Raw genomic sequence first — 17,952 nt, 5'->3', positions numbered from 1 at the left:
AAATAAAATGTTCATCTGAGTCCAGCAGAAACATTTCTGATAGTAGATATAATCAGTGGCAAGTTAAATGTCATGTGTTAAAAAGTGTTTTTTGTGTAACATAGAGGAAACAAATCTTCCTACCACTTAGAATCAAACATGGAATATCAACTTTGATGTTTTTAGTGTCATCCACTGAGCCATCCCGGCTCAAATTTGCTTCATGTTTGTATGAATTTTCCATATGGTGTAATGCACTAGGCAGCGGGTTGACCCATTCAAGATGGCCGCCGCGGTGTACCGTCAGCCGACCGGAGCTCAACATTGCCGTGACGTATCTAGTGTTCTATATATATCTATGCTTTAAACATTAAGAAATAGTTGACGTAACTTTAACGGTGTAAACAAGCCTTAGAAACCGGATCAAACCAGAACGATAGTTATGTTATAACTCTAGTTCTAAGATAGTAGGTGTAGCAGTCTAGGCTTTGCCTAATGGAGAGGAGAGCAGGTAGTGTATTTAACATCCGCAGCGCTCAGTGAGGCACAGACACGTCTGTCAAAAACAGTATTTTCTGGAATAACAATAATATGGAACCAGGAATAACGTGGTCTAGCGATAATAACTACAATAGTGAATACAACTACATAGCGATAGTTTACATAGCCTACTTGTATTCATCTGATTGGGAAATAACTTTGTTTCAACACAACAAGATAAGACAGAATAAAATCATCAACTCCAATTAGACAACAGAAACCTAGTGTGCATATACATTTAGTGCGCAACTAAAATAGTTAAAATAGTATAAATGGGTAGATGGGTAGATATTGGGTGTAGGCAATAAAAACAAGGTCCAGTGGCGCTATGCGTAAGTAGCAGACTGACACTTTTTGGGTCACTGAGACAGAATGAGTCTCTTGCTAAACTCCTCTGCCTGTCCAGTGTCATGGTAAGGATGAGATGTGTTCATGATGGCCCGCAGTTTGGTCGCCATCCTCGTCTGCGTTGGTTGATGTTGGAATCCACAGCTTTGATTGTGCTGCTGCTCCAGCCACATCTGCCATGAAGAGAGACCGCTCAACCACATTCTGGTGGAACTATCTTTAACTGTCAAATGTATAAATCCATTGGTTTGTCATGTTTACTGATTTGCTTACTGATCTGTGTTTATCTGTTTTGTGAATTGGACGAGCTAAAGCATCATAAACCGTGCATGTCGATGCATGGGTGAATAAGGATTGCCCTCAAGGACACACATGATTCAAGCTACAGCATGGAAAACAATAACACCAAGTAGTCTGTGTCAAAACAACATAATTTAATACAGCCAAATACCTGCCCCAAATGTTTTTATCCACTCAACACTGAACCCGCCCAACAGATATGGCCTCAGATATAGCTTGGATAATATTTTCATAAGAATCTAATCCTTGTCTTGTGAATAAGCACACATCTGGTTGTATCAGTTGGATTAAATTTGCATTATTACATCTGGAATACAAAAATATGAAAGTATCTACTAAAGATCTGAGATTCGACACTCAGATTAAGGATTTATTTGAAGATTATTTGGTATTAAAAGTGATTATGATATGCTGAGCTCACTGGCCAACAGTAGACACCGAGGCCCCAACATTGAGTTCCTCTGTCATATCTGCCTGTATATTATTACCTCTCATGTAATACTTGAAGAACTTAAATCCAGGCAGCAATTGCAGAGGCTGTAAGCTGATAGACCCTGAGCTGCAGATTGAATTCAGTTCTTATCATCCCACTCTTTCCCATCCAACCCCCACCCCCCAAAGGACTTATGATGCCATTGATAGAAAAATAAAAATAATTTCTCGTACAATAATAACATTTCTTTGTCATTGTATCATGGAATAATATTTTTAATCAGTGTTTGGAAATATAATACTTTTCGAGGTCACAGCATAAATGCACAGTGGACCTGTTGTCACAGAGAACAAAACAGACAAATCTATATCATGTGCCAGCCTGAATCCTGTGTAGGAACAAGTGTTTAGGTTATTCATACTGTAAGCTTGCATCTGTATCCACCAAAACGCATACTTAAAGATTGACACAGACTTAATAGTATGGTCCAAAACATAAAATACATTTATTCCTTAGAAATGAGTACATAACACAACAGTCAACAAAGTATTGATGGAATTAGACAACATTTTAATCATATAAGAAATGGTTGTGGGAAATTCACACAAAAATCACTTGAATAATAATCTTACGGCATGGTTCAGCTCTTCTTCTCTTTCTGTTGCTAAAGCCATTAAGTCCAACATAGTTATCTACATGATTTTATCTATTTGGATATTAAGTTCTACTCAAAACTCCAGGAAGTTGGTGACAATAGCCGCGTTGTAAATGAGGTCTGAGATATAGCCCATAGACGTCTGAGGCCCTGTCTGTGGGTGGTAGTGATGGTGGTGGTGGTGGCAAAGTCCCTGGGATCCGTCCCAGTACACCTGCTGAGGGTGGGAGGGTACCACTTGGTCCACTGACCTATGGCCCCTGCAGCCTCTGGTGAGTCCTCCATAGATGGACTGATCTCCGGCCTGCCCTTGAAGCACAGGTGGGGGTTTGACGCCAGAGTCCTCAGGCCTGTGGTTCTGGGAGGTTGAGGTGTGGTGATGGTGGGGTGGCCTGCTTTGGTGCTGTGGGATGAGACCAGAGAGGGATATGGGGAAGTTGCCCATGTGGTTCAATTTACTCTGAGGGTCCTCCTCCCAGAAAAGCGTCTCAGAGAGTTTATATGGAGACTGGGGGGGGTGGGGGTGGTGATGGGGTGGGGGGTGATGGTTTGGATGGTGATGGGGAGGGTGGTGGTGGGGATGGACGGCTGGCGAAGACGAGGAGCAGAAGCCAGGGTTGCTGCAGAGCTGGAGCCAGTCAGAGAAAATCTGCTGACCTTCATCCAAGGACTGATTCTGCTCGGAACGGAATAGGCCACCGATGGTGTTGGCGGTGTGAAAGGTGGAGGTGGAGGAGGTGGTCTGTCCAGGGGAGGGCAATTGGATTCTGTGCTGATTGGTCTCTGGATCTCCCCTAGCACCCAGGATGGTTTTGGACGACCTTGGGAGCCTGACAGTCTTGATACTTCTGGCTCTTCGGTTCTGGAACCACACCTATGGAATGGAATACTGTTACACATTCTACCTTCATATACCACCTGACCCCGCCTTTAAAAAGGGTTTCAGGTTGGTTTCATCCGGCTCCCCTGTAAATAACTTTTATCAACGCTTAATACAAACATATCAGCCAAGAGAAGGGTTCTACACCCAGTGGTGTTGTGATTTGGTTCTTATTTAGACAAACTATGCTGTAGCCTATAGACAACACATTCTGGGACACTCATACGTATTGGAGGCAAGAATCAACGAAGGAGATTGCTAAAGGCCTGAATAGGTATTTGGCAGCCTGATTTATATTTCAATTGTAAAGGCGGCCATCACGCTCCTGCAACCCGCCGTTAATTGGTTCGTTAATTAGTTGCCACACCCACCTGTATCTTGCTCTCAGGCAGGTGTGTGTGCTCGGCCAGGCGCTCGCGCAGGGTGATGTCTGGGTACGGTGTCACAGCGAACGCCTGCTCGAGCTCGGACAGCTGCACGCGGCTGAAGATTGTCCTTTTGCGCTTCCTCTGGCCCTCCATGCAGCCCGCGTGTTGTGGCTCTGCAATAATCAACACAATATGGGGGGAAAACCTACATTTTGTTTGTTACGTTTCGTAATAACAAGAGTAATACCGCCTATTCTGCACGCTTGGTTTGTGAAATAAAAATATAGGATTGAAAAACTATCGTGGATTCGGGAAAGGAAGACTGGTGTCCATGAAATGTTATGTATTATATTAGTACTTATAGTAGTAATAATAACAATGATAATAATAATAATAATAATAATTAGAATAATTACTATTATTGTTATTATTATTATTATTAATAATAAAATCCAAGTATGTTACAAGGATGTATTATTATTTATCAATAGGACTAAAAACCTCTCTGACATACCTTTATTTTCTCCAAATAACCCATTCAACTCCAATTCTTTGTGCTTGCAGTTGAGTAATGAGGAGTTGGATTCCATGAAGAGAGCCATCACAGTTTAAATATCCACCCAGTGTCTCTTCTCCGGTCCTGCTGAGAGTGATACGAGGGCTCGACTGGAAGTGTGTCACTTATAGCGGGGCTGCTACTCACGCCCCCATCCCGTCCAGGTGTTGTTGTTGGCTGGTGCGGCCCAACCCCCCTATAGGCCCTTCGAGTCTCTAATCCCCTAACCCTGCATCACATTGATGAGGGTGCTTTGAGTCTTGGCCCAGATAAATGACGTGCGCAGCGGTAGAATTGCGCATCGCTGTGTTGTCCTGTGGTCTGTGTGGAGGACTACCCTCTCCCTCAGGATAAGAGGATCTCTAGAAGAGGATAACGGGGTATCTAGAAGAGGCTAGTAGAAGAGTATAGGGGGGGGTTCTAGAAGAGGATAACGGGGTATCTAGAAGAGGCTAGTAGAAGAGTATAGGGGGGGGGCGGTTCTAGAAGAGGATAAGGGGGTAAGAGGATAGTATAAGAGGAGGAGGATATGGCCGGAAGTCAGTGTGTCCGCGTGTCGGGGAAAAGGCATATAGGAAACATGAATCTCTGCATAGAACGCAGATCTCTCTGCATAGAACGCAGATTTCATCAATGATCAGATGATGTTCCGATACGCTTATTGAGAGATATTGCCATTCCATTCTATTGTCGCCTACAGATTATTTCTGGTACAGACTTTCCCTAATTCCCTTTCAGATGAAATAGGTTTATAGGCCTAAATTAAATGTATGTAAGCCTAATGAAATAATCATGAAATCAATGGTTTTACATAATTGCATTGGACCAAAAATATTGACAATGTAGCTTCAATGTGGAATTTTGTTTAGGAAAGAGGTTTGTGAGCAGTGAATGCAGGCCTCACACCTCTTCTCCCTGCAGTGGATTGACTTTATGCTGGTCGCTATAGATTGTTATTATTGATTATTATTATTATTATTATTATTATAGAGGTCTTCCTGAACACACGTGTTAATGACACAAACAGCGCACACATGAAGTCCAAATCGGGTTCCAAGAAAACACACATCATTAAATGGTTTTACATACTTATGCCTTGGATAATTGACAGTTATATTGACTCGTTCATGCAGAATTTAAATACCTTTGATGCGATTCAAAAATGCTTTGTAATAAATGTGGTTTTCATTTGTATGCCTGTCAAAATCGACAAGGCTTATGACCTAAACAGTGAAGAACACAGCGAAGTGCAGATTAAAATCACAGAGGCATTTTTTAAACAATTGACAGATTTAGTTTTATTAGACTAACACAGTTATGATCTTAACCTACTATGAGATGAGCTCCGGGAAACACAACAGGCCCTGTCCCATTAACGCTGTTGATTGCAAGTGTCTCAAATAAAGAAAAAGATGGGCTATATAGCCTAAACATTGGATATATATGCATACATATTTTGTTGAAATTATTCCAATAATAATTGTACTATCTGTAATTTAACTAACCTTTCCTAATTTCCTGATTGTAACCTATGGGCTACACACCCCACACTCCTATGCTCATTCAATCTATTGATGATAAATGAATACAAGGCCTATCGCAAAAAACAACTTTTAATTTATCCCTGTTTGCAATACAAAGGGCCATTTCAGGCCATAACAAAATAACAAATTGTCAACCAAAGGAAATGCTGTATACTTTCATAAAACGAATTAGCTTGAGGACCTATGTTTTGTATTATCAATTCATACACGTAAACAGCAAGTCAACCTACACAATCCCCTAATGTAGCGTTCTGAGACACACGCACATCACCGCAGCCTTCGGTAATGTACTCATTCTGCCACCAGGCGGCGCTCTCTTCTATGTTGAAGGGTAATTCCAGTGTAAAATGGATTTGGGATGTTTTGTATGATAACGAGTTGAAACGTTCGTTTTGGAGCACAAAAAACGTATATAGACGCTTTCTTCAGTTGGCTGTTTATAGCCGATTCTATCAAAACGCTATAAACTTAAAACGATGGGGGCACTGGTTAAGGTAAAAACTAAATCTTTATTTTAAACCACTTAAAAGGCTAAAAGTAGCCCGACACGTCTTTGGTAGTATAATAAGGGTCTTAACATATAAAACGAGGCATTGAGAACTTTGTAAGTGTACAGATTGTTTATTATTATTTATTTTTTCAACGCCATTTTGTTTTTAAGACTCGATAGGTAGATTGACGAACACAGAGATTGTGACATCCGTCAGCAACACGCAAGCTCTGTGTTCGCCAATCTACTTATCGAGTCTTAAAAACAAAATGGCGTAGACGGGTGATCTACTGACGGTATTGTGTGTATAAAATGTCATTTTTAATAAACAATCTGTACACTTACAAAGTTTTCAATGCCTTGTTTTATATGTTAAGACCCTTATTATACTACCAAAGAAGTGTCGGGCTACTTTTAGCCTTTTAAGTGGTTTAAAATAGCGATTAAGTTTTTACCATAACAAATGCCCCAATCGTTCCAAGTTTATAGCGTTTTGATAGAATCGGCTAAAAACAGCCAACTGAAGAAAGCGTCTATATACAATTTTTGTGCTCCAAAACGAACTTTTCAACTCATTATCATACAAAACATATCCAAAATCCATTTTACACCGGAATTACCCTTTAAGCAGGGAATTGAATCGCTCTTTTGCGGCCCTTCACTCAAACTTCCGCAGGTGGTTGTAGAGGGACTGGACGTAGGTAAACACACACATGGGGTCTGGTTTTTGCCCCATGATCATCATGTCTTCCACTTCGATCAGACGGTCACAGCCCGCCTTTGCCCTGAGTACACACAATGATAGACCAATTATTGGTAAATGAATGACCATCATATAAGATTGGTTTGGTTCTGGTTATTGATTATGTCTGTGTTATAGACTGGGTTAGATAGGTCTATACCTGTGTGTGTGTGTGTGTGTGTGTGTGTGTGTGTGTGTGTGTGTGTGTGTGTGTGTGTGTGTGTGGCATGTTTGTCTCTGGGGAGAGATTAAGCAGGGCTTCATGTTGTTAAAGGAAATTAATGTACGCATTTCAAATATGGAGAAAACCTACTTTCTGAATATAAATGGTATGGAATAGAGTGGGGAAGAGCGAGGAGGGAGGGGAGGAAACAGCTGGGTGTTCAGGGCAAGAGCACTGGAGTCCATCCAAGAGATACATTATTGAACATGACGTGTGGATGACAGTGTACATACATTGAGGCAAACAGGCACACATGCATGCAGAGAACTCTTCCCTCTCCAATTCCCAGTTCAACAAGATGAATGGTAGATCCTCCTGGTAGGCCACTGTAGGTTGTTATTGCAGGATTGTTGAGTTATCTGTGTGTGTGTGTGTGTGTGTGTGTGTGTGTGTGAGTGTGAGAGTATCGTAGTGAGTGTGTAGAGAGACTTTATGGTAAAAGATCTCCTATAGATTCCTGAAAGTTGTCCACATGTTGAGTTATCATGTGGTCATATGCGTCCGCATGATGCACACACAATCAGTGTTTGTTGAGCAGGTCAGATGATTTGAATCCCCTTTGACCTTTGCATCATCGAGAGCTGAGAAGCTAAGCAAATGGAAAATACTATACCCCTGAGTCATAAGATCAAACATATGGATATTATTGTGCTATTGTATTAACCACTTACTCATTATGATTTTATTTTGCTTTAAACGATTCATTATTATTAGCTCTTTATATCAGATATATATTATATCAGATGTGAAATGATCTTATGCTAGAGTTCGTTAGGCTTTTCAGTCATTAACCTAAATCCGTTGGTTGCTCTTACTCTGCCGTTCCGAAGGCCAGCTCAAAGTTCTGTTTGCGGGCGGCCGGGGACAGGGAGGTGTAGTCGAACTCGGAGGGGAAGAAGGAGTGGACCAGCGCGCAAAAGGCCAAGCCGTCGCTCCAACTGGACGAGAAGTTCTGCAGCTCTACACTCTGCAACAAAGGAGGGAGGAGATGATGAGACACCACACACTCATGTTTGTTTGTGTGTTTGTGAGTGTGAGGGCGCACTCACACTAGGCCATCTTTACCGTGCCTAAGTCCGTTTCACACCTGTACCGTGCTCAAGTCTAGATTGTTTGGCTAGTGTGAGTGCGCCAACCGTACTCAAGTCCACTTCCATTCCGTGGCCTGAGCACACTTGGGAGAGGTGTGCTCAGGCCACGGTGCAGATGCTAATGAGCCGACACGTGCGCACGCACGGCTACGCAACCTGAGCTGGATGACGTATAGTCCATGCGACCCTTCTTTCCCATTAAACAATAAACATGACGGCTAGCGGTTCGCGTTGGTGTGATAGTGAAGTTGAGTTTTTGATCAAAAATACCCCGTTCGTCACGGCGCAGGCTTTCTTGTTTCACTGGAGAAGGCGGGGGTGAACTATGGACATATTATAGAATGGACAGCGGATTCCAAAATGGCGCCCATTCCTTCCAATGAAAACCGCTCAATGTCGCAGGGCAACGTCAAGGAGAGATTTGCTTCCGCATCATGGGAGCCTAGCCACGCCCTAGTTCATCACGTATCGGATGCAGAAATATTCATTGTTTTCTAGCATTGTTAGCATTGTAGCATCATAAGCGAGAGGTCTGAGCGATCGCAGGCACATTGTTTACCGACCATGGAAGTATAAGTTTACTTCATAAATATGAAAGACTGTTTCATGGAACACCAACAACATAGTAAATGTATGTACGCCTAGATAAAAATACAGTTCAATGTTATCGCTTAAGAAACCCCCTACCCATATACATTGGGGCAAAAATGTATTTTGTCAGCCACCAATTGTGCAAGATTTCCCACTTAAAAAGATGAGAGAGGCCTGTAATTTTCATCATAGTATACCTCATCTATGAGAGACAAAATGAAAAAAAAAAATCTAGAAAATCACTGTCTGATTTTTAAAGAATTTATTTGCAAATTATGGTGGAAAATAAGTATTTGGTCAATAACAAAAGGTCATCTCAATACTTTGTTACATGCCCTTTGTTGGCAATGACAGAGGTCAAACGTTTTCTGTAAGTCTTTACAAGGTTTTCACACACTGCTGCTGGTATTTTGGCCCATTCCTCCATGCAGATCTCCTCTAGAGCAGTAATGTTTTTGGGCCTTCGCTGGGCAACACGGAGTTTCAACTCCCTCCAAAGATTTTCTATAGGGTTGAGATCTGGAGACTGTCTAGGCCACTCCAGGACCTTGAAATGCTTCTTACGAAGCCACTCCTTCGTTGCCCGGGCGGTGTGTTTGGGGTCATTGTCATGCTGAAAGACCCAGCCACGTTTCATCTTCAGTGCCCTTGCTGATGGAAGGAGGTTTTCACTCAAAATCTCACGATACATGGCCCCATTCATTCTTTCCGTCACACGGATCAGACGTCCTGGTCCCATGGCAGAAAAACAGCCCCAAAGCATGATGTTTCCACTTCCATGCTTCACTGTAGGTATGGTGTTCTTTGGATGCAACTCAGCATTCTTTCTCCTCCAAACACGACGAGTTGAGTTTTTACCAAAAAGTTCTAATTTGGTTTCATCTGACCATATGACATTCTCCCAATCCTGTTCTGGATCATCCAAATGCTCTCTAGCAAACTTCAAACGGGCCCGGACAAGCACTGGCTTTAGCAGGGGGACACGTCTGGCACTGCAGGATTTGAGTCCCTGGCGGCGTAGTGTGTTAGTGATGGTAGCCTTTGTTACTTTGGTCCCAGCTCTCTGGAGGTCATTCACTATGTCCCCCCGTGTGGTTCTGGGATTTTTGTTCACCGTTCTTGTGATCATTTTGACCCCACAGGGTGAGATCTTGCGTGGAGCCCCAGATCGAGGGAGATTATCAGTGGTCTTGTATGTATTCCATTTCCTAATAATTGCTCCCACAGTTGATTTCTTCACACCAAGCTGCTTACCTATTGCAGATTCAAACTTCCCAGCCTGGTGCAGGTCTACAATTGTGTTTCTGGTGTCCTTTGACAGCTCTTTGGTCTTGGCCATAGTGGAGTTTGGAGTGTGACTGTTTGAGGTTGTGGACAGGTGTCGTTTATACTGATAAGGAGTTCAAACAGGTGCCATTAATACAGGCAACGAGTGGAGGACAGAGGAGCCTCTTAAAGAAGAAGTTACAGGTCTGTGACAGCCAGAAATCTTGCTTGTTTGTAGGTGACCAAATACTTATTTTCCACCATAATTTGCAAATAAATTCTTAAAAAATCAGACAGTGTGATTTTCTGGATTTTTTTTTTCATTTTGTCTCCCATAGCTGAGGTTTACCTATGATGAAAATTACAGGCCTCTCTCGTCTTTTTAAGTGGGAGAACTTGCACAATTGGTGGCTGACTAAATACTTTTTTGCCCCACTGTAAATAATTGTAATACACCAACATTGTTAACTGTCACACGGCTAAACAAGCAAATTAAAAATTAAATACAAACGCAACTGAAATGTTTATTAGGCTATTCACAATATTATGAAAATGATACCGTAATGCACCCGTTCTTTGTCTTTGGATCTTTTGAATAAATGGATCAATACATGGTGAATCGCAATGATTGCAAGCAGAGGAACGTGAGAGTCATTGAGCAGCAGCTGAACCAGTCTAAAAATCCCTTTATCACTAAAACACTTTTAGTGATAAAAAGTCACCACAGTGACTAAAAACCATCAACGTCATTCATGTTAAGTAAAAGGGAAAACCTCGGACACGAGAAGTTAACGGAGCCGTGCACTAGGCCCTCTCGAATGCCGGGCCGAAACAACATTTGTTTCACTATGACTCCTTTCAGCTGCCCACCCCTCCTTCTCTAGCAAAAAATAATAACATAAAATGGCTAATAAAACGCTTGAGGTGGCGTTTTGAAAAGAGAAAACATTTTTTTAGTAGATGGCATAAAGATAATTATGAGCCTTTGATTGATATCCAGACATTTTTTGCGGAGACACAATCCTGTTCCCCACTTGTATTGGAGTGAACAGAGATATCTACTTCTGGGCCCCTTGAATCGAGGGACCAGTCCGCAGCCCGCTTAAACAGCTGCAATACCAGGCTTGGCCGCTGAGCAGTGGTGGATTGAGGAAGTATGCACTGTTCCTGGGGGCTTGGGGTGCGCACGGAGTCTAGACTGTAGAGTTAGGAAGTTGTAACTCGGAAATAAGTGGAGAGAGAGGCTTCCCGCGTGTACTCTTGAAGCACGACTTTATTCAAGTGCCTGTTTACAACCTCCCCCGCCTAACCACTAGGGGGAGACACCACATCCCGTGTCCTATAAATCCATTAACACTACATCCCCCTTTCTAAGATCAGTTGTACTGATATCTGACTAACAACACTATACTGTAACAGACTATATTGAAAAGGTTAACTGTTCCCAGTCTCGAACATTCCTGAAAAGTTATTAAACAGACTATGTTTCATGAACAATAAGCATATGAACATTTATTGGCAAAACTGAACTAAGAAGGTGGGGTTGACTGCCCAAACCACCTACTGAATGTGGGGATTTATTCTGCCCCGTAGAAACCACCCAGTCTTACCCGGGGTACCTGCTATTTAACCACAAAGTCCTTCAGGTACCCTGGGGTTTGTCTCTCTCTTGCAGGGTAGCGTACGGGATGCTCAGGACTGCCTGGCTGAACTGGGCCCCGCCCTGTTTGATCTGGAGTCACTGACTGACCAGTGGGTTGCTCCGGCTCTGGTAGGATGGTCTGCGCTGCTGGCGCCACTGGAGTAGTGACGAGGTGATTTCGATTGCGGCGCAGGACCCCTCTGGGAGTGTCAATGAAACGGGAAAAATAATCTATCACCAATAGGTACTGGTTATCATTCCACTGAAACAAGTCAGCACCCACCTTTGCCCATGGTCTGTCAGGAAACTTTGTAGGAAGCAGTGGCTCTCTGGGGTTGACTCTTTCCTTTGCACATGTGTCACAGCCCTCGACCACTTTCTGAAGCTGTGTACACAGTCCCGGCCACCAGACAGATTGTTTGGCTCTTTCACGACACTTTACTATGCCTTGGTGTCCTGCGTGCAGTTTCTGAAGTATGTCTGTCTGTAGTGGCTTGGGAATAACTAGCCTACCTCCTTTTAGTAGTAAGCCGTTCTCCACTGATAGTTCTTCCTGGACCTGAGTGTATGGAAGGTAAGCTTTGTCTATTGTGGATTTGTCTGGCCAGCCCTCATTACAGTACGCTTTCACTTGGCTCAGTATTTCATCACGTTCTTGGTGTTCCTTTGTTTCTTGTAGCCTCTTTTCCGTAGCCGGGAGGGTTGACATGACCATGTTGACATACAGGTTGACTTCTTTCTCCTGCTCCGGCTGCCCTCTGTCCCTCAACGGCGCCCTTGACAGCACATCTGCCGTGGCCAACTTCTTGCCGGCCACATGGGAGATGGAGTAGCAGAAAGCCATCAGCCGCATTCTGAGTCTTTGAATGCGTGGGGGGAGCTCATCCAGGCTCTTTGAACCCAGTAACGGAACCAGAGGCTTGTGGTCTGTTTCCACATGGAACCTGATGCCCACCAGAAAGTCTGAGAAACGCTCGCACGCCCATGTGATCGCTAAGGCCTCTTTCTCAATCTGGGCGTACCTTTTCTCATTGTCCGTGAGTGATCTTGAGCTATATGCGACTGGCTTGAGGTGGCCCTCCTCCTGTCTCTGGAGTAGCACAGCTCCTAGGCCAAACGATGACGTGTCAGCTGAGACGACCGTCTCTACCTTTGCGTTGTAGAGTGCCAGCCCTGGTGGTGAGCTCAGCTCCTCTTTGATGTTATTGAATGCTCTTTGTTGATCATGCCCCCACTGAAACATGTTTTGCTTCTTCAACAGGTCCCGGAGTGGCTGTGTCTTCTCTGCTAGATGGGGTAAGTACTTCCCCAGGTGATTCACCATTCCGAGGAATCGTCTCACTCCGCTCACATCGTCCGGCTCCTCCATGTCTGTCACTGCTCTCACTTTGTTAGGATCTGCTCTCACGCCGACTGCATCTATGATCTGTCCGAGAAATTTAAGTTGGCTCTTTGAGAATTCACATTTCTCACCTCTCAGTGTGACGCCTGCCTCCTGCAGCCTCCCCAACACCGCCAACAGTCGTGTGTCGTGCTGGGCCTGTGTGTCTCCGTACACAAGCACGTCGTCCATCTGGCACAGGACGCCGTCAAGTCCCTCCAGTATCTGGGACATTCTTTTCTGATAATGTTCAGGTGCAGAGGATATGCCAAAGCAGAGGCGATTAAAGCAAAACCTCCCGAAGGGAGTGAGGAATGTTGTGAGGAGGGCGGACTTCTTGGCAAGGGGAATTTGCCAAAACCCTGAGTTAGCGTCGATTTTTGAAAATACTTTGGCGCCCTCTAACTGTCCAAGTGTGTGTTCGACTGACGGGAGCATGTGTCTCTCTCTCTTGACGGACTCATTCAATTTCGTCAGATCAACGCAGATGCGCACCTCATCCTTGCCTGGCTTCGGTACAGTGACCATTCTAGCGCACCAGTCTGTGGGTTGTTCAACCCTTGATATCACACCTATCGCTTCCATACGTGAGAGTTCCATCTTCACCTTAGACATGAGAGGCAGCGGGATTCGACGTGGGGTTGATATGGAGAATGGTTTGGCGTCTGTTTTAAGCTCTATCTTGTATTCCCCCTCATCTTGCCTAGCCCTTTGAACAGTTTGGGGAACTGCTCCTTGACTCTCTCGACTGAATCCAGTGCCACTGTGTCTACTCTAGCCACTAGCCCAAGTGCCTGAATAGCTGGACGTCCCAGCAGGTTAAACTTCAGACCTGGGACTACATATACTTCCTGTGTAGTGTTTTTACTGTCCATCCCTATGGTAGCCGTGAATTTTCCCCTCACCGTGATTGGCGTCTGACCTGGACCTTGCAGCACTTTCTTTGCGCTCTCTAGCTCTGGAAACTGCCCCTTCTTAAAATCATCTTCAGATAACACTGTCACATCAGCCCCCATATCTATCTTGAATACTGCTGTGTGATCATTCACATTAAGGTTGATCAGCCAGGGTTCACCCACTGAGCTGACTGTGCCTAGGAAAGCGATTCCCTCCTCATCTGACTCAGCTGTGTTTACTTCGTTGAGAACCCCTGATCTGCACACCTTTGCATAGTGACCTTTTTTCTGGCACTGTTTACATGCTACATCTCTAGCTGGGCACTGATTTTTGCTGTGTGCTGGCGTTCTACCACACCACATGCACCGCGTCTGGTTACCTGGCTGTGTGTGATAACTGCTTCTGTCATTTGTTCTAACTTGCATTTTCTGCTGTCTCCCTCTGCCTATGTCAAACTTGTTTTTTGTTTGAACACTGTCCACGTCCGTGGTCTCTGCCTTGAAGTTACTCTTCAACAGGTCCTGTTGCTTTTTCCCTCTGTTGCTCTGACGCGCGCGCGTCACCGCCCTCTCCAGCGTCAGCTCCGAGTCCAACTGAAGTTTCTCAGACAGATTTTTATCGCGCAAGCCCACAACCAGTCTGTCCCGAATCATTTCTTCATGCAGCTGCCCATAGCCGCAGAGCTCTGACAAGCAGTGGAGTGAAGTGATAAAACTGTCCACCGTCTCCCCCTGTTCCTGCTGTCTCTGGTTGAATTTGGCACGCTCAAAAATAACATTTCTCCTCACCACGAAATGTCCCTCTAGCTTCTGCTTCACAGTGATGTACTCGCTTGCTTCTTTCCCCGTCATACGAAGTGAAGTGACAATGTCTTACGCGTCATCCCCCATAGTATAGATTAAAGTGTTCACCTGGTTCTCATCCGACTGTAGCTCCAGACCTGATGGAATCCGAAACCTCTCAAACCTCCGAATCCACTTGGGCCACTCTTCTGGCTTTGCGAAGTCGAACTTGGGTGGCGGGAGGATCTGGAATCGCTCCATCTTAGCTTCCCAACCGCCGCAACCGGTAGCTATGCTGAAAACTTAAAAACTCAAAACTGACCAAAACGGACGTGAGTTCTCTCCAGTTAGTTTGGCCAAACCAAATCTCATGTTCACCCGAATTGAGTAACTGAAGTCTTCTGACACCATGTAGGGTTAGGTAGTTGTAACTCGGAAATAAGTGGAGAGAGAGGCTTCCCGCGTGTACTCTTGAAGCACGACTTTATTCAAGTGCCTGTTTACAACCTCCCCCGCCTAACCACTAGGGAGAGACATCACATCCTGTGTCCTATAAATCCATTAACACTACAAGACCTCTAATTTGCACGCTCCCAAATGTTTTTATTTTTTTATGAGTGACACCCGCATGAAGAATAAGTTCACGTCTGAGTGTAGGCTACAAACGCGACTAACTATTTACAAGTGCAAAAACGCCAACATATTGTACTTGAATCGTACTTGAACACGGTTAGGTGTGAAACGGACTTGGGCACGGTACAGATGGCCTAGTGTGAGTGCGCCCTGAGTGAGTGAGTGAGTGAGTGAGTGAGTGAGAAAGAGAGAGAGAGAGAGAGAGAGAGAGAGAGAGAGAGAGAGAGAGAGAGAGAGAGAGAGAGAGAGAGAGACTGTGTATGCGTGTGCAGGCCAAGAGAACATAAATCAGATTAAACAATATAAAATAAATCACACCATAATCCACTGATTGTCCAATCCAACCTTTAACCTCCATCCTTGGTTTTTGATTTAACTACAAAGTGTGTTAAGAATTGTGATGTTAGCAATGTCAGTTTCCATGAGATCTATGGGTATTTCAAGCAGGAGTTTTAGTACTGCTGTATAGCAGACATTCAGGATATAGCAGACATATCTAAAGCTACCATAGTAGAATATTATCAGTTGACTGACCAACCACTATAGTAATTGGCATAACAGTAAGATGTAAGTATTTTCAAGTGTGCCCGTCGTCAAAGAGTTGTAATTCAGACATCATTCCCTCTGAATGAACTAGTGTGTCACTGTGTGTTTCCATGAAGAGGAGTGGGGTGGCCAGACACAAGTAACAGACTGCAATAGCACAGACTCTGCTTGAACTTTATGACGCTATTGCTCCCTTCATTTCCCATCTCGTCGCTGTAATGGATCCAGCAGATGCAATTTCTGAATATATCAATCTCACTTTTATTTCCAAACCCCATTCTGTGTCACTTCTTCTCACTTTGTACGAGATTCTCCACTCCCCCTATGAACCATACGATCCCTCATTCTGTTCTCTCTCCTCCTCCTGTATGCTTTCCTAGAGTCTCCTCTTTCACTCAAATACAAACTCTGGTAGTGGTCTACCAGACAACTCTGTAACAAAAGGGGGTGCCCATATAAGGGCCCTAGCCATGAAGGCATGAGCTCACTGGTGTGGGCAGCTGTGAAAGGTGAACAGGGCAGAATCCAAACTTCAAGGACCCCTTACCAAGCTGATGGTAATGCTCACAGACAAAAAAAACAGATAAAGTCACACACACACACACACACACACACACACACACACACACACACACACACACACACACACACACACACACACACACACACACACACACGCGCACACACACACACACACACACACACAATGTGTGTGTCAAATGTACAAGCCATTCTGCAAGGGCCATGTGTAGTTAATTAGCCCAATAATGCACTGCAATGAAGTGAATTAAAGCTCCAGAAAGGCGTGGGCAGACAGGAGTCAGGCAGATCATTACTCCTGTGAGGGCAGTATCTGTTACTAGGGAACCAACCTCCTGCTGGGATAATGGTTGAACTGTATACAGCACTGGTAAAACCTGCAGTCTATGGTGTAAACATTCTAGTGGCCATTCATCTCCACACAGACCCAGCATATGGTCACCTGGTATCCCAGGGTCTTGGAGCGGCACCAGTCCAGGAGGATCTGTTTGATGCTGCTGGCGCTGGACACACCGAAGCTCTGGGAGCGCTGGAGTTTAGGTTTATTGTCGGGTGGCTGAGGATGGCTTGAGACAGGGGGAAGGACTATTATGGGGGTGTTCTCTCACATGGTGGGGATTGAGTAGAGATAATATTGAATAGAAGAATCCAAAAAACAGAAGGGGATGAATTTCAGAATGAGGAAATACAAACAAAATAAAGAAACAAATGAGAGAAGAACTTTATGAACCCCAAATGGGAAACGAATGAGGTAAAACAAAGTATGTTATTAATGAAGATTGAAAGCAGGTACTTATAGAGGGAGTGCAGGAAAGGCTTGGGCTAAGTGGCTGTAATCGGATTAAGAGCTGCATTTAAACATACAGAGAGTGGAGAATGGTGGGATGAGAGCAGAGTGACTACCTGTTTGTCTCAGCCTCAAGTCTTTCAAAGATTGATTGACGGGCCTGAGCACCAATGTTACGTGACTGTTTCTGTGACCTCACTAGCTCCCGCCTCTTCTCCACTACCTGTCCAACGGAAGGCTCTCTGCTGCAAACAACCAACGTAGATGTTAGTGAGCTTCCATCGTTTCACTGGTACCAATAGATTTTTTCCCCCCAATTACTTCCGCTGTTGTGTTGGCTAACACGGTTAAAGGCATTATTTCAGGATTAAAATGGTCTGTAGGCATTTCAATCTTCTAGTCTAGTTACAGATGTTGCTATCATTAACAACCTCTTGCCCCATTTGAGAGAACCCACTATATTTTTTCATCAACCCTTGTGCTAAATAGTCCATATATTTTTCTTGCACGAGGAAGCGATATGAATGAAGAACTGTCTACCGCTGGTCTCCAACTCACCCCTTACACAGAGCCAGGCCAGAGTACGTCACAGACTTAGCTGGAGCTGAGTTGGTCTTGTCTGCCAAAAGAAAAACAATACTTTATACCTCAGTATCTCAATATCAACAAAGTGCATATTGTTATTATTAAGATCTGTCATAAGATGACCAATATCATTTCATGTGGTCTGGCAGCCTG

General features: G+C 44.1%; 2 protein-coding genes across 2 annotated transcripts in view; both read right to left on the bottom strand.

Moving 5' to 3' along the window:
- Window positions 1-2,328: 2,328 nt before the first annotated feature.
- Window positions 2,329-3,659, bottom strand: sebox (SEBOX homeobox; the record flags this gene model as incomplete). The annotated part of the gene is made up of 3 exons (XM_079733754.1): window positions 3,507-3,659; window positions 2,842-3,129; window positions 2,329-2,658 (listed from the first exon to the last, which is right to left on the bottom strand). The coding sequence occupies exons 1-3, from the start codon at window positions 3,654-3,656 to the stop codon at window positions 2,329-2,331; spliced, it is 768 nt and encodes a 255-aa protein (XP_079589880.1). The 5' UTR covers window positions 3,657-3,659.
- Window positions 3,660-6,566: 2,907 nt separating this feature from the next.
- smtnl (smoothelin, like) overlaps window positions 6,567-17,952 on the bottom strand; it is a 36,665-nt gene continuing 25,279 nt past the window's right edge. The window contains exons 5-9 of the mRNA XM_079733388.1: window positions 17,773-17,833; window positions 17,331-17,459; window positions 16,870-16,993; window positions 7,874-8,025; window positions 6,567-6,878 (exon numbers count right to left, since the gene is read on the bottom strand). Of these exons, the coding sequence (XP_079589514.1) occupies window positions 6,752-6,878; window positions 7,874-8,025; window positions 16,870-16,993; window positions 17,331-17,459; window positions 17,773-17,833 (593 nt within the window). The 3' untranslated portion in view covers window positions 6,567-6,751. The remainder of the gene's footprint in view (window positions 6,879-7,873; window positions 8,026-16,869; window positions 16,994-17,330; window positions 17,460-17,772; window positions 17,834-17,952) is intronic.

This window comes from Pollachius pollachius, assembly GCF_949987615.1.
Source record: "Pollachius pollachius genome assembly, chromosome: 3".
NCBI classification, from domain to species: Eukaryota; Metazoa; Chordata; class Actinopteri; order Gadiformes; family Gadidae; genus Pollachius; species Pollachius pollachius.
This window is presented reverse-complemented; position numbering and strand designations above follow the sequence as displayed.